General features: G+C 44.0%; 1 protein-coding gene across 2 annotated transcripts in view; it reads right to left on the bottom strand.

Moving 5' to 3' along the window:
* The window catches only part of LOC133504494 (rho guanine nucleotide exchange factor 17-like), a 63,648-nt gene that overhangs the window by 16,961 nt on the left and 26,884 nt on the right, over nucleotides 1–19,803 (bottom strand). For both annotated transcript variants that reach the window (XR_009795979.1, XM_061826775.1), the window contains exons 2-3: nucleotides 6,868–6,945; nucleotides 1,676–1,858 (exon numbers count right to left, since the gene is read on the bottom strand). Coding sequence is in view for 1 of the 2 variants with exons in the window: in XM_061826775.1 (XP_061682759.1) it covers nucleotides 1,676–1,858; nucleotides 6,868–6,945 (261 nt within the window). In the remaining variant the exon portion in view is untranslated. The remainder of the gene's footprint in view (nucleotides 1–1,675; nucleotides 1,859–6,867; nucleotides 6,946–19,803) is intronic.

Raw genomic sequence — 19,803 nt, forward strand, 5'->3', positions numbered from 1 at the left:
GTTCTGTAAACGACTCCAAAATTCAGTGTGCACAATATTCTGCGAAATAACTGCTTATGACCATTTGTAAAGCCTTTCACCCCAATACTACCTTAAAAATAATTACCGAAGTTCATACTGACAAACATTAAAATACAGCAGCTTGTCGTTCCACAAAAATGAGGTGGTTTTATTTCCTTTAAAAAAAAAAGTAGTTACTATTATGCTCAAGTATAGAAAAAAAAAGCTGTACCTACTGATGCAAATCAAATGTATTGCACCAAAATAAATGTTTTAGGTTCTAAACAAGAGATAGACAGACAGACAGACAGACAGACAGACAGACAGACAGACAGACAGACAGACGACAGACAGACAGACAGACAGACAGACAGACAGATAGACAGACAGACAGATAGACAGACAGACAGACAGACAGACAGACAGACGACAGACAGACAGATAGATAGATAGATAGATAGATAGATGTTTAAGCTTCAAAACATTTATTTAGGTACAATTTTCCAAATGATTAAATACAAATGTAATATAATGAAAAGCTAAATGCAAGTGAGGTGTACTGAATAAAAGTACTAAACTAGATCTACTTACTTACTTACTTACTTACTTAGTAGATCAGATAATTGGAGATGAGAGAAACCCTCCAATTCTGTCATTTATAAAGGAATTATTAGAAGATTATAAGATATTATTATCCCATTGTTAATTAATGTAAATTAATTGTATTGTTTTCTCATTTGTTTTTTTCTTCTCTTTCTTTCTCTTTGTTTGTATATAAAAGTGTGGAAAAAATAAATTATACTTAAAAAAACTACTCAATGACCCCCACAAAAAAAACATACAGGTGGGAGTTGAAAGCGCTGTAATAAACTGCAATTTGAAGCTTTCAAGTACCACTAGAGGGAGCCGGCACAATCCCACGCTTGGGAATCACTGCTCTACGCTGTAATTTTTGCACATACAGTAAGTTTGTTCACCATGTGACCCCCACAGTACAGTAATTATTGGATCGAAAAATAGTGACGACCCCCGTCAGTGCCAGGCGGCATTCAATGAGTAAAAAAACGGATCGACATTTCTCATTGGCAGCCCCCCTCCCACCCTTATATTTCTCGATGTCCCACCACACCTTTCAAAATAAACCCCTTGGTAGTTCAAGCTTCTTGGTAGTTGGTAAGAAATGGGACGAAGACGGTGGCACGGTGGCTCAGCTGGTAAGGCGTTGTCCTCACAGTTCTGAGATCCCGGGTTCAATGGCGGCCCTGCCTTTGTGGCGTTTGCATGTTCTCCGTGTGCCTACGTGGGTTTTCTCCGGGAGGGCACTCCGGTTTCCTCCCACATCCCCAAAACATGCAACATTAATTAGACGCTCTGAATTGCCCCTCGGTGGGATGGTGAGTGCGGCTGTCTGTCTCAATTTGCCCTGCGATTGGGCGGCAACCATTCCAGGGTGTACCCCGCCCCCTGCCCTTTGACAGCTGAGTTATGCTCCGGCACTCCCCGCGACCCTCGTGAGGAAAAGCGGCAAAGAAAATGGACGAATGGATGGGACAAAGACTCCAGCGAACAAGGCCTGAGTTTCAAACTCAGAAACTCTTGACTATGAGGCAGATGCGGTCACCACCACCGCCGTCTCCATGACAACAAGGCAAATCACAAACGCCGTGAAACTCACCGATTGGATGAGGAGGTCTCCAACAGTCTGCCTGTCGTGCCACCGGTTGACGCAGCCGTCCACCTGTTCCAGGAAGCGCTCGTGGTGCTCCAGGATCTCGGGGATTTGGTAGAACATCTCGTCCACCAGCAGCGGGTCCACGATGGAGCCCCCGTCGGGCTGTTTGAGAGGACGCATGTAGCCCTGCGAGGGAAAAGTGGAGGAGGAGGAGGCACAGACTGGAGTAAGTCTATCGACTTTAACACGGGACATTTTCGAAACTTCGCACACGCCATGGTTAATAAAACACTTCAGTCGAGGTTCGAAAATCAAACAATGATTTGTGATTTTTTTTTTTCATTTTACACTCTAATACTGTCCTACAACTAAAAATTGTACTACTGTGTACAACTAAAAAGAACACTACCAACATTTTTTCATGACAAATTTGAACATCCATACAAAGAAATGACAAACACGGGATCAAAGGACAACAAAAAAAAAATGTCATCGGAGCGCCGCTGGAAAGAGAAACGTTGCAGAAAATGGGCATGTGAAATGGACTTGAAAGTGGTCAACTCGCTCACGTCCTGTATGTGTGTGTGTGTGTGTGTAGTCCGTCTCTTTATCTTTCAAACACCGACGTGGGGGGGGCTGTTAGGGGGGCTGGGACGGACGTTCACAGCGTACCTTTCATTTATATTTCATCAAACGAGCATAGCCCCTAGCATGGCACACTGGTGACCTACTTTTAAAAACGACATTACGTAACACTCGCTCACTATTGAGACATTTAAAGATTAATTAGATGAGAAAATGATCTTGTCCAAACAAAAATGCTGCAGTCGGCTGTCCCCCCCAACCATCACACCACCGCCACTTGTGAGTACCGTAATTTCCGGCCTACAAGTCGTGACTTTTTTCCAAACGCTTTCAACCCTGCGGTTTATGCAGTGATGTGGCTAATTTGTGCATGTTTTCTAACGGCCGAAAGGGGGCACTCTCGCGGGAAAGGTTAAGAGGGAGACGGTAGAATCAATGTGTTGAGGAAGTGGCTTTTACCGGTATGTCTGTTTTTTAACCGGCCTTGTTAGCGCTGAGCTAGCGTTAGCGGTGTGCTAACATATTGTGCTGTGTCTCGGGGATTTTTACCATTATATATATTTTTTTAACCGGGTCTCTTAGCGCCGCACTAGCATGAGTGCCGCAGTAGCATGAGAGCCATGCTAGCCTCTTGCTGCTGTGTCTCAGTGATTTTTACCGTTTTACTGTTTTGTTTTTTTTTGTTTTGTTTTAAACCGGTCCTGCTAACGCCGCACTCGCGTGTTGCTGCTGTGTTACTACCATATTTCAGTGATTTTGCTTTTTTTTTTTTTCCAAACCGGCCCCGTTAGTGCTGTGCTACCATGTTGCTACTGTCTACCTGCCACGGCTGTTTTTTTTTTTTTTTTTTTGGGTGGAAAGTGTCAAATTACAAGTTCATATGTGTATGTGGTGAAGCAGTAGTTACCGTAATTTCCAGCCTGTAAGCTGCGACTTTTTTAGCACGCTTTCAACCCTCTGATTTATGTAGTGATGCGTCTAATTAACGGCCGAAAGGGAGCCCTCGAGTGGAAAAGGTAAGAATGACACCGCTGGAATATATGTGCCGAGGAAGTGATGTTTACCGGCCTTGTTAGCGCTAGCGTGAGAACTAGTGTTAGCGCGGCGTTAAACTCTTTCTGTGTACCGTCTTTCTTTGTAAATATCTTGTGCGGCTTTTACACAGCTGCGGCCTATGTATGTATCAAATGGTATTTCCTTTACAAATGTACTGGGTGAAGCATACAATTAGGTAGACTCTGTAGGCCGGGAATTACAATACTCAGTTAGCAAAGTTACGTTATTTACGTTTAAACCTGCTCCACTGCTATAAGAATTCGGTTTGGTGGATGTTTCTGTTTGCAGTTCAAATATTATGGACTGATTTGTCTTGAGAGTAAATTCTTGCTCATCTGTATTTATTCATTTTTAATAAAAGGGATGGGGGGCATCCAGCTGAGGCGAGAGGTTTGCCGAAGTGTCTGAAAATGTGATGACTTTACATTTCAAATTCAAATCCTGTTTTCTGTGGCATTTCAAATTCAAATCCCGGTGGCGCTAATTTACTTCCATACGGAGGCAACTATTTGACAAAATATGATAGCATCATAAATGATTCAAATGATGAGTTCCAGCACAACTGGGGGAGTCAAAGACGGAGGTAGAATAGTCATTTTTCAATTTCTTTTATTAACTGGCACGCAGTGTGTTACGTAAGCGAGCCTCGGAGCTCATATTGATCATTTGATGACTCGGGGAAGCTTCCGGCGAGGATGGAGTCTCGCTCCCTTTATTCAGGCGCTCATTTAAAAGAAGAAATTGTTACATGATTTTGGTGTTTCTTTAGGCAAATGAGCAAAAATGGCCATCTTGTTTAGCTTCTTCCACTTGTTATACTTTGACATTTAAAATTAAGTTGTATATTATGACTTTATGTCAATATACCGAGTCAATAAGCGATAAATGTAAAAAAGCATGTGGCAAGTTGCTTGACTTCAGATTTTAGGTGGTGGTACAGTTTGCAAATAATTCCAAAGCTGTTTATGTGCGATGGAATAATTTTCCGCTCCCCCCTGATAGCGAAGGCCCCAAGTTATGCTCAAAATCCTTTTAGTCAGCTTTCTTTTTTTTTTTTAACGCCCCTGACTGGTTCTCCCTCACTTGCCAAGGCTGCACATTCATAAATAGATGGCAATTTAAATGAATGGCGGTGGTTCGGTGCACTCGTCGGTCGCTGCGAGCGGCTCAGCCTCCTCCCTAGTTACAAAAAAAAATATGATTAACGACGAGTCGGCATCGTGCTCTGTACAGCATTGTCAAGTCGACCAGTCAGTAAGGTTAAAATTCTTTCTTTTAGATTTTCTTCATTCTTAAACATTAAAATGTTGGCACGTGCTTCGCCATTTCATCTGCTTGAGTTTTAAAAAATGGAACTCTAAGCGTCTAGATGTACATACATTATATGTACATGTTTACACAGATGTTTGCGGCACAGTGGATCAGCTGGAAATCATTGGCCTCACAGTTCTGCATTCCCGGGTTCAATCCCAGACCCGCCTTTGTGGAGTTTGCATGATCTCCCCATGCCTGCGTGGCACTTCGGTTTCCTCCCCCATCCCAAAAACATGCAACATTAATTGGACACTCTAAATTGCCCCTAGGTGTGATTGTGAGTGCGGCTGTTGTCTGTCTCAATGTGCCCTGCGATTGGCTGGCAACCAGTTGAGGGTGTACCCCGCCTCCTGCCCGTTGACAGCTGGGATAGTCTCCAACACTCCCCGTGACCCTTGTGAGGATAAGCGGCTAAGAAAATGGATGGATGTTTACAGCAATCTTAAAGAAGACCCCCAGTCTGAGCCGACCGTCTCAAAGCAGCATGTCGTCCTCCGGGGGTCTACAGCTTCACTTTGCGGTCACTGTGGTAACACTTTCCCTGTGTCGCCATGGGAACACAGCAGGATTTTATCACTAGGATGCCGCACACGATTGTACGACCACGCAAGTCGGCCGACCAAGGACCAGTACAGCAATGCGGGCGTCAACGCGGACACATGTAAAGAGGCTTCTCAGAAAAGATGACATAATCTCGAGCGGTCGTCGCAGGGCGACCGCGAGTGACGTGCGGACTTCACGGCTCGCTTTCTGCCGTTCGCACTCGTGAGAGGGAGCGAAGTGCACCTGTGATGTCAGGTTAAGGTTGATTAGCTGCGGGCGGGGAAGTTGTGTAAGGCGACGGACGAAAACGAACGTGTGGAAAGACGACGGCATCGATTTTGATGTCAGGTTATGATTCGTTTGAGAGCCACGTGTCAGTAAATGCGGCTGCAATTGGAGGGGGTGAGAGAACATCGCTCCTGAGATGATTGTGTGTGTCGTTTAAAGGTGACGGTATTTTCTTCAAGTGTGATTTTCAACTAGGAGGACTTGTGAATCTACAAATATGCGCAAAATACTTAGACAAGATGCTGAGTCAGCCCACTAATACATAAGGGGTTCTTCTTTTAATCCATGATTAGATCATTTTTTTGTGTGTGGGGAAGTAAAAGGTTGTGAGAGTTTAGCTCAGTGAGCATCTAACTGATTAAATGTGCGCATTATTTGTTATTATTCGAGTTTTATTTTTCATTTTTACTGAGTGGTGATGTACGGGCGGCACGATGGATCAGCTGGTAAAGCATTGGCCTCACAGTTCTGAGTACCCGGGTTCGATCCCGGCCCCACCTGTGTGGAGTTTCCATGTCCTCCCCGTGCCTGTGTGGGTTTTCTCCGGGTGGGCACTCTGGTTTCCTCCCACATCCCAAAAACATCAACAACATTAATTGGACACTCTAAAATTGCCCATAGGTGTGATTGTCTGTCTTGATGGGCCCTGCGATTGGCTGGCGACCAGTTCAGGGGTGAACCCCGTCTCCTGCCCGTTGACAGCTGGGATAGGCTCCAGCACTCCCTGCGACCCTTGTGAGGATAAGCGGCAAAGAAAATGGATGGACGGTAATGTACGTTTTCTACATCACAACCGGTAACGTCCACCGTAATCACGACAAAGCAACTTTGCAGCAGACAAAATAAATAACTACCGTATTTTCCGCACTATAAGGCGCACCTGATTATAAGGCGCATAGAATAGATGCTACAGTAGAGGCTGGGGTTACATTATGCATCCATTAGATGGCGCTGCACTAAAGGCTCAATATTGATCCACATATAAGGCGCACCGGATTATAAGGCGCACCGTCGGCTTTTGAGAAAATTAAAGGCTTTTCGGTGCACACCTATAGTGCGGAAAATACGGTAGTTGTCAAAGTGCCCTTAAGCAAGTCAACAAAACTTCCCAAGACTCAGCTCGTCCATACGAGAGATCTGGAAAGCGTTGGTATGAGACAAGCTCATTGGCTTTCCGCGCACGGGTGGCGATAATGCTGATGATAGTGAGACGTGATGAGGTTAGCGGATTAGCCTGATGGGGGCGAATGGGTGAATAGAAGTGGATTACATTATACCTTTGGTGCCTGCATTTTTAATTCATGTCCTCGGTGAAGTACGCGTGTGTCAGAGTAAAAAAAAAAAAAAAAAAACCACAAAGAACAACAACGCACACAAGATTGGGCGGGGGGGGGGGGGGGGGGTGTTACCTGAATGAGACTGCGTAGTGACTCCACATATGATCTTTCCGTATCCAGCAGTGTCATCATCACATGTTTTCTCATGTCCTGAAAAGACAGGAGAAATTCAGACATTTACTTATGTTATCCTCTTTTTTTTATTATTATTAATTGCACCACATACAGAGGCGAAAATATGTATTTGAACACCCTGCTATATTGCAGGTTCCCCGACTTAGAAATCATGGACGGGTCTGAAATGTTCATTGTAGATGCATGTCCACTGTTAGAGAGATCATCGAAAAAGAAAAATCTAGGAATCACAATATATCATTTTTTTTAATGATTTATTTGTGTGATACAGCTGCAAATAAGTATGAGAACACCTGTCTATCAGCTAGAATTCTGACCCTTAAAGACCTGTTAGTCCACCTCCACTCCATGTATTATCCTGAATCAGAGGCACCCGTGTGAGGTTGTTAGCTGCATAAAGACACTTGTTCACCCCATACAATCAGTAAGACTCAAACTTGTAACATGGCCAAGACCAAAGAGCTGTCCAAAGTCACCAAAGACAAAAAACTCCACATGGCTGGAAAGGGCTACGGAGAAATTGCCAAGCAGCGTGGTGAAAAAAGGTCCACTGTTGGAGCAATCATTGGAAAATGGAAGAAGCTAAACATGATGGTCTATCTCAGTCGGAGTGGAGCGCCATGCAAGATATCAACTCGTGGGGTCTCAATGATCCTTAGAAAGGTGAGGAATCAGCCAAGGACTACACGACATGACTTGGTCAATGACCTGAAAAGAGCTGGGACCACCGTTTCCAAGGTGACTGTTGGTAATACACTAAGATGTCATGGTTTGAAATCAGGAATGGCACGGAAGGTTACCCTGCTGAAAGCAGCACATTTCTAGGCCTGTCTTAAGTTTGCCAATGACCATTTGGATGATAGAGAGGAATCATGGGAGAAAGTTTTGAGGTCAGATGAGACCAAAATGAAAAATTTTGGTCACAATTCCACTAACTGTGTTTGGAAGAAGACGAATGATGAGTTCAATCCCAAGAACACCATCCCTACTGTGAAGCATGGGGTTGGTAGCATCATGCTTTGGGGGTGTTTTTCTGCACATGGGACAGGACGACTGCACTGTATTAAGGAGAGGATGACCGCGGCTATATATTGTGAGATATTGCGGCGCAACCTCTTTCCCTCAGTCAGAGCATTAAAGATGGGTCGTGGCTGGGTCTTTCAACACGACAATGACCCAAAGCACACAGCCAGAAAACCAAGGAGTGGCTCCGTAAGAAGCATATCAAGGTTCTGGCATGCCCTAGCCAGTCTCCAGACCTAAACCCAATAGAAATTCTTTGGAGGGAGCGACAACCCAGAAATCTAGAGAAGATCTGTGCGGAGGATCTGGGCCAAAATCCCTACTGCAGTGTGTGCAAACCTGGTGAACAACTACAGGAAACGTTTGACCTCTGTAATTGCAAACAAAGGCTGCTGTACCAAATATAAACATTGGTTCTCTCAGCTGTTCAAATATTTATTTGCAGCTGTATCACACAAATAAATCATTTAAAAAAAATCATACATTGTCACTTCTGGATTTTTCTTTTTAGATTATCTCTCTCACAGCGGACATGCATCTAACGATGAAAATTTCAGACCCCTCCATGATTTTTAAGTGGGAGAACTTGCAATATAGCAGGGTGTTCAAATACTTATTTTCTTCACTGTATCTCTTCACAGCTTTTAAAAAAAAAAAAAAAAAAAAAAGGTCAACACGATAACATTTCTAAACACTCTAACATCATTTCCGTCATGCTGGTCTATCACGGTCATCTATCTATCTTTTTCATCCATCCATCCATCCATCTATCATACAGTTACTCACATTAAAATGTTACATAATGGTGACAAGAGAGCGCTAACAAACAGAGTGACAAATACTCCTCAACAGTCAGAACGTCCTACACAAACAATGTAAGTTTGGGGCATTGCTTCCAATTAGGTGCATCTCAAGGGATGTTTCCAAAATACTCTTGAGGACCACAACGCGGACAAAAACATTACAGCACACACCCTCGAGGAACACTGAGCTCTATAAATATCTGAAAAATAAATTCCCAGATAGATATGTTTAGTGCAGGGATCCCTTGGGTGTGTGTGTTTGTGTGTTACAGGTGTCAATGAACAAGCTCATTTCTTGCTTTTGGCAATCCACCAAATTTCTCATTAAAATTAGAAAGTTCCTCATTAGGGGACTAAAAAAAAAAGGTTAAGTAACTATCTTAAGCGCAATGAAATATGTCGCTTCAACGCATCCCGGTACATGCGTCCAACACGGATGCACGAGGACGTGTGAAATAATGCCGGGAATGCCAGTTTGATTTCGCTAGCAACCCAGTAACCATGACGATGGCGGCTAAGAGGGAAGCCTGACTCACACGCCGAAGACACCTCTGGAGATAAAGGCAGGAGGACCATTACAGACGCCAAGAAAGAAAGGAAGATCTTTTTGTTCCTGATTTATTTGAACATACTGTACTGTATATGAAATTCTACGCTGCTGAGGAATACTCCGAATGCATTTCCATCCATTTTCTTTATGACTTTTAATAGAGTTGCAAATGAGCTGGAGCCCATCCCAGCTGATGATAAGGAGCGTTAAAACGTGTCGGTGACTTTGCCCGCGTCATCGTCGATTACTCGGCACGACGAAAAGCTGTCACGTTTTCCTTCCGTCCTGTTTATATCAATAAAGGTTTGCCATTTAAAGCGCGCTGATGAACTTGAACTTCGCCGATAAAGTGACGGCCAGATGGATTTTCTCCTCTCCCGGAGACGCGTTAACGGCGGCCCTTCGCCCAAAAAGAACCCGTAATCATTCTGCGCCTTCATTCATCCATAAATCTGCTTGCCTTTGCCTTATGTAATCGACACGTGGGTGTCTCCTTACTCGCTAATTGCCATTCACAGGCCACAGGCCGCGCTAGCCTACTTTGGAAGTGATCAATAGCTATCAGACACGCACGCGATCCATCGCTTGTGCCATCACCTTTATAATGAACGCTCATTCTTAAAATATCCCATCACCTCATCTAATACACAGTAATATCAAGTTTTAGTTTCACTATAAAAATATGACTTTAAAACAATACTCTGCTACTCTATAAAATCCATAACATTATAATTGCTACATTAACAACTACCCAATTCTTTCTGTATTTGTGCTGTACACTACACAGAAATACTTTTATTTAACTAAGTGATGCTTTAAGGGGATAATTAAAAAAATGGGTAAAATTAAAATCAATTCGTGGGCAGCGTCCCATTTTTGGGACATCATGATTTTCACGCATTATATTCTTCAGTATATCAAAATATTAAAGTGTTTTAATCTGATTCTGATTCTGTTTTTTGGGACGATCTACGAAGAAAAAAAACCCAACTACGCTCTCGCTTGCAGCGTCCCATTTTTGGGACGAGATTATAAATTAGTAAAGTTATCATATAAATTAACCATAACCGGAAAAGAAGTGTTATTTCCTTGATTGTGGCCTGTTCTGAGACTTTTATTTCAATACGGGAAAAAAATTGCCACCCTGTCCATGAATGGGTTAAAATGCTTGAATGAAACCCATCAGCACAAAAAAAAGCAATATTTAAGGTATATGTCTGGCGAAAATGAAAAAATAAATACGAAGATTAACGTCCCTCACACACGCAAAGCACTTGGATGTGGATTAACCTGATGCGCGTTCAGATTAGCAGAGGTTGCGTTATGTCCGCCAACGAGTTTAGCGTACACATGCACATCATGCAACAGGCTGCTGCTCTCTTTAAGCTCCGCAATCCTCAAGATATGAAAAATGCACAACGGACGCGACGACTAAAGCACTTTTGGTCACTGGATGCGAGGACGAGAGTCGCTGAATATCGTCCGATTCGCTTCGGCTCTAATTCCATTAGAGCCTACACAGACGAAACACAAAACATCCCCGAGGGAAAGAGAAAGCGATTACAAAATATGTATATATATTATGACAGCCTGGCTGGATGGATGGATGGATGAAGAAGAAAAATGAGAGTGTACCTCCCCGTTGGTGAGGTGTCTTGGAGCACAATGCCCGTTCAAATTCCTGTTATTGTTTCCCAAATGATCCAAAGTCTGAGTTCTGTCTATGAGTTCCTCTCCTCCAGCATCCCTCTCTCCTCCGCCTCCCTCATCGCCTCCATTCTCTCCGTTCATTTCCTCCAGAGCGATGCCGAACTGGGCCAGGGTTCGGACCATCTGCAGCAGGCGGAGCGGCGCGTTTGGCTCCGTCGCTCCGACACGGGGGAGGTGGGGTGGGGGCTACCTGAGATCACATGCGGTCTCCTTATCTGCGCCCCGCTTCACAATCATCAATCAGCCTCGCATCTCGTTTCCACGCGTACAAGATCCCAACCATCGCTCGTGGTATTTCCTGGCACATCAGGCAACACACACACACACACACACACACACACACACTCTCTTCTTCCAGTGAGTCAAAGTCAGCACCTCGTCACGGCGTCTATGTCACCGTGCGGCTCGGTAAAAGCAGATGAAGTGCACTTCTTCATCTTCCACCTCGCGGATGATGTAAGCAATGGGACGAGCGCAGGTCGAGGCGCGTGCGCGTGTGCGTTTAGCGGCCCTCCCCCCTCCCTGGGTGTGTACAAGCGGCGGCGGCAGGCAGGCAGGCAGGCAGGCAGGCGCGGCAGACGCGAGCGGCGAGCGTCCGGCTCCGCTCGGCTCGGCCAGACTGGACCAATCCAAACGTAAATAATCAATAGAGGCATGTGAGGAATGAGGTGAGCCACAATGGCGGGGACGCGTCCTCTCATCCTTCGGCACGTTTACTCTGTTGAGCATTTTAATAAATTTAGGGGAAAAAAATTGCAGGTATTTAATTAAAAAATATTCTGCCTATTGAGAGTGTCCTTTTCCTTAATGGATGGATACGAGGATTAGGTCAAGAAGGATTTGGAACGTGATGGAGATTTTATGATGTTGCCTTTAGCGTATTCCGCAATAAATTTGAAATAAGACAAAAGTGCGATTACATTATTATTGAAGAGCTTTAAAAACACGGCGTCTATCCTGGAAGAACATTATGCATTTTAGAAAGAATACTTCAATTTTGAAGAATTGAAGGTGGAGGTGGGAGTGCATCAGGGATCCGCGGTGAGCCCCTTCCTCTTTGCGGTAGTAATGGATAGGCTGACAGATGAGATTAGACTGGAGTCCCCTTGGACTATGATGTCCACAGATGATATTGTGATCTGCAGTGAAAGCAGGGAGCAGGTGGAGGAACAATTAGAAAGATGGAGGCGCGCACCGGAAAGAAGAAGAATGAACATTGGCCGAAGTAAAACAGAATATGTGTGCATGAATGAGAGGGGTGGAGGGAGAAAGAGATAGCGAGGGTGTAAGACTTGAAATACTTGGGGTCAATTGTAGAGAGCAATGGAGAGTGTGGTAAGGAAGTGAAGAAACGAGTCCAAGCGGGTTGGAACAGTTGGCGGAAGGTGTCTTGTGTTCTATGTGACAGAAGAGTCTCGGCTAGGATGAAGGGCAAAGTTGAAAGAAACAGTGGCCATGATGTACGGATTAGAGGCGGTGGCACTGAAGAGACAACAGGAAGCAGAACTGGAGGGAGCAGAAATGAAGACGTTGAGGTTATTGCTCAGAGTCAGCAGGTTGGTTATGATTAGAAATTAGCTCATTGGAGGGAGAGCCAAAGTTGGATGTTTTGGAGACAAGGTTCGAGAGAGCAGACTTCGATAGTTTGGACATGTCCAGAGGCAAAAGAGAGTGAGTATAATGGTAGAAGGGTGCTGAGGATGGAGCTGCCAGGCAAAAGAGCAAGACAAAGACAATCTCACTGAATTGAAATCCTAAATCATTTCTTTTCAACGAAAGTGTATTTGTTCATCCATCTATGCCGGCGACCTACAGAGACGGGAAGAAGAGTGAAATGCTCCACTAGATGACAGAAAGCACATTTAACCTGTTTTGCAACATTGAGGAAGCAAAACTGTAACTTGACAATATTTCTGTATACATGTATACTTTTTGTGATATTTGTGTTGAGTGGTGTGCTGCGAGATTTTGCTACAAAAATGTATGTGCCTTACCTCAAAGGCAGGTTGGGGAATACCAGGTACCATTTATTGCCTTCTTCATTAAAAAAAAAAAAAAAAAGTTAAAGGTTGAGATCAGTTTTTCATTGGCTAGCCTCACGTACACCCACTGGGCTTTGATTGGCTGCGGCTCAGGAGAACGTGCAATATTACCGTGTATTTATTCCCTGTGTCCTGAGCCCAGGCGAAATTAGAAGCGTCTCTCTCTCTCTCTCTCTCTCCTCTCTCTCTCTCTCCCCCCCTCTCTCTTTCTCTCTCTCTCTCTCTCTCTCTCTCTCGTCCAAATTGCACAGCATCCGGTACCGGATTCATTCATGCAGATAAACTATGATAAAATAACAAATGTGTAGTGTTAATTATTGAAATTTCAATTTCTTTTGTATTTGGCATGGTGTGCAAGCAAAAGATTGATTGTGGAGCTGTAAGTGAAGCTTGTGAGCACTCAAAGTACAAGTACTGCATCACTTAATACAGAAGGCAAAGCTTTATGTGATTGTAAAGAACAACAAAAAACTCTTTTAGTAATATTGTGACAATACAGATAATCGTGATCACTTTGGTCGCAATAATTGTGATATAAAATCTTCATAATGATTTATCTGTACCATTCCAATCAAGCATGCAAAATACATTTGGGTTATTTTCCTCATTTTATTTCACCAATGTAGTACTATAGTAGTTTGGTAAACTACACTCATAACCTTAATGAGGATAAGCTGTATAGAAAATTGGTAGATGTATGTTTTTTTTTTTTTTCCCTAAAACAATTCTTGACTGGCTCAAAGAGCCCTGCATGTAAAAATCTGCCTACAAAATGTCAATAAGATCTTGGTAGATCAGTAATAATGACAAATGTAAAATTTTTGCAATATGATTCAAAGGCAAATGTGTATTCTGACCTCAGTGACAGAAATGTTTGGATTTGGATTGAAAGTTTTAAAGCCCAATTTCACGTCGGCACACGTGGTCACGGCCACATGTTCGAACCGCAGCCTTGAAAATATGGAAGTGACACTTTGGGAAAGTTGAAACGGCTTTTGTCATTTCAAAATAAGAGTGAATGGGGGTGAGGGGGTTATTGGGGCTCTTTCCTTCATGCAGAGATCAAAAAGCAGTGGTAGGAAAGGTCGCTAAAGGACATTTAAAGGTCACGCTTGTGGCAGGAAATTGGACTTTAATCCTTGTTGCCGTGGAAACGGACGGTTTTGAAGGTCCATTGACAAAGATCATAAACATTCTCAGTTGATGGACGCTAAGTCTGCCTTTGATTGGATTTGTATATGGCACTTAATTGTTTGGAACGCTCAATGACAGGATGCAGGGACAGAAAACCGCTCATACAATTCCCGCCGTCACTGAGTGGGAATTGAACCCGAACGTCCTCCATGCAAGTCAGGTGTGTGGAAAACGACAGCACTGGACTTTTGCTTGTGCTTCAGTGAGTATTTTATGATAAAAATGAGTTGCGTGAGCGGTACAAGGAAAAACACGGTCACCGTATATTTGGACAATGAATAAACAAACATATTGTCTTAAGGTTTCAAACCAGCATCACGTGTTAGGTCACTGCACCAAGATGACCTCCATCCATCCATCCATCCATTTTCTTTGCCACTTATCCTCACGAGGGTCGCGGGGAGTGGCGGAGCCTATCCCAGCTGTCAACGGGCAGGAGGCGGGCTACACCCTGAACTGGTTGCCAGCCAATCGCAGGGCAGATGGAGACAAACAACAGTTGCACTCCCAAACATAACCTAGGGGCAATTTAGAGTGTCCAATTAATGTTGCATGTTTTTGGGATGGGGGAGGAAACCGGAGTAGCCGGAGGAAACCCACACAGGCACAGGGAGAAGTTAGTTAGTTATGCATACTGGAAATCTGACAAAAAGTTGGAGATACTAACGAAAAAAATGCCATTTTCATGCTCATGTACACTTTGACACCCCCCCCAAAATAATATTCATACTCTTTCTAGATATACGCAAGAACAAGTTATTGATTAGGATTTATATATATATATATATATATATACAAATTGGCAGGATCATGTAGAATGGTGCAAAAGATTTCCCCCAAATTGTCATGGATTTACGTACTGTAAGGTTTAAAAAAATCTATTTACTAAATAAATGTTTGAGTAGGTGGAACAGTGTGTCAGCTGGGAAAAGCGTTGGCCTCACAGTTCTGAGGACCCGGGTTCGATCCCGGCCCTCCCTGTGTGAAGTTTGCATGTTCTCCCCGTGCCTGCGTGGCTTTTCTCCGGGCACTCCGGTTTCCTCCCACGTCCCAAAAACATGCAACATTAATTGGACACTCTAAATTGCCCCTAGGTGTGATTGTGAGTACGGCTGATTGTCTCAATGTGCCCTGCGATTGGCTGGAAACCCGTTCAGGGTGTACCCCGCCTCCTGCCCGTTGACAGCTGGGATAGGGTCCAGCACTCCCGCGACACTTGTGAGGATAAGTGGCAAAAGAAAATGGATGGATGGAAGTTTGCGTAATCTCTGATGGAACATTTTACAGTCTTTTTACAGGCAAACTCAAAATGTGGAATGAAAGTTTAGTCATACTTGGTTGTAAGATTTAAAAATACACAGTGAACAGCAGGCCGGTTAGCGCATGTGTGGCGGGTCATAAGTGGGCCGACTCGGCAGCCGTTTTGATCCAAACATGCATTTCCTCCCCACCCTCCAACGACATAAACATGTTTACGCGGTTCAATTGCAAGCGCCGCCAAACGTTGCTAAACGACAGCCGACATGACAAATATTAGTAAAGCTTGAGTCAGAGAAAATCAACATGGAGGACTGAGGAAACCTGCCAGGACAGCATCCACACAAATTGAGGCATTTGTGTTTGTTATGGTGGGGAGGGGGGGGACTCTGTTGCGTGCATTTTCAAACGTGGTCTGGCAAAAGGTTGAAAGAGGCTTGAGAGTTAAAGAGCTGAGCTCGTCTGTGGGTGTCCACACGAGAATGAAAGGATGCGCATGTGCGAGTGCAACATCAGCCTCTGCTGCAGTGGATGCATGACTGACGGAATAGATCAAAACACACCTGTGCAGTTGGACCATGTCATCTGCGTGTATGTGTGTATTATCTGTCCTGATATTTTACATAGTTGGGCTCGCACACACACACACACACGTAACGAAAGACAAGCTAAAGGAAGCACAACAAATGTGTGTGTGTGTGTTTTTACTATTGTGAAAGGATGCTGACAGGCAATGCCATTATCAACCTGGGAGGTCCAGTAAAAACGCCTCTGGCGTATCCATATCTCTAAATATCTTTTGATAAAATTCTCCTTTGTACAGAGCGAAATCCATCCATCCATTCTCTTTGCCGCTTATCCTCACAAGGGTCGCGGGGAGTGCTGGAGTTAGGCAGGAGGCGGGCGGGGTACACCCTGAACTGGTTGCCAGCCAATCACAGGGCAGATAGAGACAAACAGCCAATCACAACCACACCTCGGGGCAATTTGGAGTGTCCAATTAAAGTTGCGTGTTTTTGGGATGTGGGAGGAAACCGGAGTGCCCACCCAGTGAAAACCCACGCAGGCACAGGGAGAACATGGAAACTCCACACATGCAGGGCCGGGATCAAACCCGGGTCTTCAGAACTGTGAGGTCAACCCTTTACCAGCTGAGCCCAGGATGAAATCAATATTCAAAATAGTAATGTGTATAATTTTTGGTGGATCAGTTGGAAAGCGTTGGCCTCACAGTTCTGAGGTCCCGGGTTCAAACCTGGACCCGTCTGTGTGGACTTTGCATGTTCTCCGCGTGCCTACATGGTGGGCACTCCGGTTTCCTCCCACATCCCATAAACATGCAACATTAATTGGACACTCTAAATTGACTGTAGGTGTGATTGTGAGCGCAGCTGTTTATCTCGATGTGCCCTGCGATTACCCCAGCCACCTCCTGCCTTTTACAGCACTCCCCGCAACCCTCGTGGGGATAAGCGGCAAAGAAAATGGATGGAAGGAAATGTCAAACGGTGACATCTTTTTGCTTGTTAGGTTTAGTGCATTTATACACGTTCAAACCATTTTGTGAATGACACGACAGTACTGACATGAACTGTCCACGAGGGGGCAGCCATAATAAAGAAAAAGACTTATTTACGCCTCTTGCGTGTTTGCAAAACAAATCTCATTCAATATTTCACTCCAAGATGGAGACATGGAACACATAAAGAATTATAAATATAGCAATTTAAAGTTTCTTGCTTCTTTTGTGTCCATTGAATATAGACTTAAAAAGAATTAAACAACAAAGCTGTGGTTGTTAATGAAACTGTTCGACACTCACTCACGCAAACACACACACGCACACACGCAGGTAACCAGATATGCTCACAGTCCAAAGGCTGGCTGGTGTGTGTGTGTGTGCGTGTGTGTGTATATGGGCAAGAGATACATGTAGGCTGAAAAGAGCCTTTGTCTTTGATAGGTACGGACTGGCACACCAACTGTAATCCACACAAAAAGCCAAGCACAGGTTTGAGGATGAAGCACGTTGAACGCGGGCGGGCGATTGACAAGATCACATTGAGGCTGCAGGAAACATACCTCTCAAATTAAACTATAGTACAAATGTTCATTATATCGAGGAACAAACAACTAGTTCATGCAACCCTCCATTTTGTATCGATCCATCATTTGGGCTGCACATGAGCAGTGAGTTTATCCCTGGCTGGTAAAAAAAAAAAAAAAAAAGGCAAGTTAAACCGAGGACTGGCTAAACAAAATTTTCTCTTTGACTAAATTAATGTCTGAACGTACGATTGATTTAATATGTATATATTAACGTTATTACCATGTAATAAATGGTTCTCAAATACTTCTCAAGGACATGAGCGGCCAGTATTGGAGAACAACAGTGACGTTTGACTGGTTGTCAATTTCATGATTTTTTTGGCACCGTGCAATGCTAAAAGCTCATCCTGACACAAGCCAGTATTACTATTATTATTTGGTGCAAAGTCTGTATGAATATCAGCAGCATATACTACGATCCCACCTGTGCAACCAGGACTTCACTGTAATCTCACTTCGATTATATGAGAGACTGAGTTGATATCATAATTTCAGAGGCACACTAGGAGGAGCCTTCCATCCTCTGTAAGACATCCCACTGCCAGCATGTCATCGACGTATCCCACAATGCACCGGGCTCCAGAGATAGCCATCACACACGCAGCCTTTAACCCCAATACCGCTCCGGAAATGCCTCCTTTTGGTCGTTGTCCTCTCCCACCCAGTATTTCTTTTCTCACTCTCCTCCCTTTGCTACCTCCATTAATTTCTAAAATTCCTCGCAGGCTGTCAAAAAGTCTCAAAGAATTTCCCTTCTATAAGCCCTTCCTTCCTTGACGCCCAGATCAGACTACAAGAAAAAATTTGGCACGATGACAGATAACTGCTACAAAATCTTGCCGCGTCTCGGCCGGGAGTTGGCGACACGACATTTATGACAAAATAACGCTATTTTGTCTTTTGTGATCACTTGACTTTATCTTTCAGACCAAACATGGTCGGCGTGAGCGCAAAACACAGCAAGCGGGTGTGTCCGTTACTATAGCAACAATGACTCTTCCATTAATAACTCCTGCCCGTTGACAGCTGGGATAGGCTCCGGCATTCTACGCGACCCTCGTGAGGATAAGTGGCAAAGAAAATGAATGCATGGATGAACGAACAGTGGCTCTGCCAGTTGCAGTCAAGTATGTCAAATTTGCATCACTTGCATCAAGATATGATTACACTTGCACTTATGTATTGTGCCCGTCTCCATTATTTTGTGTTTGTGACCTCGTACTTTCTCAACCAATGAATGCACACTTCATACGTAGCGATCACTCATGCATCAAATTCCTCTTTTATATACAGTGGTAACTTCTGTGCATCCATTTTCTTCGCCGCTTATCCTCATGAGGGTTGTGGGGGAGTGCTGGAGCCTATCCCAGCAGTCAACAGGTAGGAGGCGGGGTACACCCTGAACTGGTTGCCAGCCAATCGCAGGGCACATGGAGACAAACAGGCGGAATCACAATCATACCTTGGGGCAATTAGTGTCCAATTAGAGTTGCATGTTTTGGGGATGTGGGAGGAAACCGGAGAGCCCGGAGGAAACCCACGCAGGCACGGGGAGAACATGCAAACTCCACACAGGCGGGTCCGGGATTGAACCTGGGACCTCAGAACTGTAAGGCCAACGCTTTACCAGCTGATCCACCGTGCCGCCCAGTGGTAATTTGACTTAATAAATTTAATCTGTTCCCTGACAAAACACATAACTCAGTAACAGTAACACACATTAAAACTCATTCGTGGGCAGCGTCCCATTTTTGGGACATCATGATTTTCACGCGTTATATCCTTCAGTATATCATAATATTCAAGTGTTTTAATCTGATTCTGTTTTTTGGGACGATCTACTAAGAAAACCCAGGTACCCTTTCGCGGGCAATGTCGCATTTTTGGGACGAGATTATAAATTAGTAAAGTTATCATATAAATTAACCATAAACGAAAAAGAAGTGTTATTTTCTTGATTGTGGCCTGTTAGGAGACTTTTATCTCAATAAGGCATTAAGGGTTAATGCAATTATTCAGCCATAATTATGTAAATATTGGTACCTAAAACACTTCTAGTGCTAAAGCAATCAAATAACCCCCCCCCCCCCCCAAAAAAAAGCAAGTACAACAGCACCTAAGCATCAAACGGCATAAGTCTCTACCTCGTATCTAGTATCTTAGGATGCAAAAAAATAAAAACTTG

This window comes from Syngnathoides biaculeatus, chromosome 8 (genome assembly GCF_019802595.1).
Source record: "Syngnathoides biaculeatus isolate LvHL_M chromosome 8, ASM1980259v1, whole genome shotgun sequence".
Classification (NCBI taxonomy): Eukaryota; Metazoa; Chordata; class Actinopteri; order Syngnathiformes; family Syngnathidae; genus Syngnathoides; species Syngnathoides biaculeatus.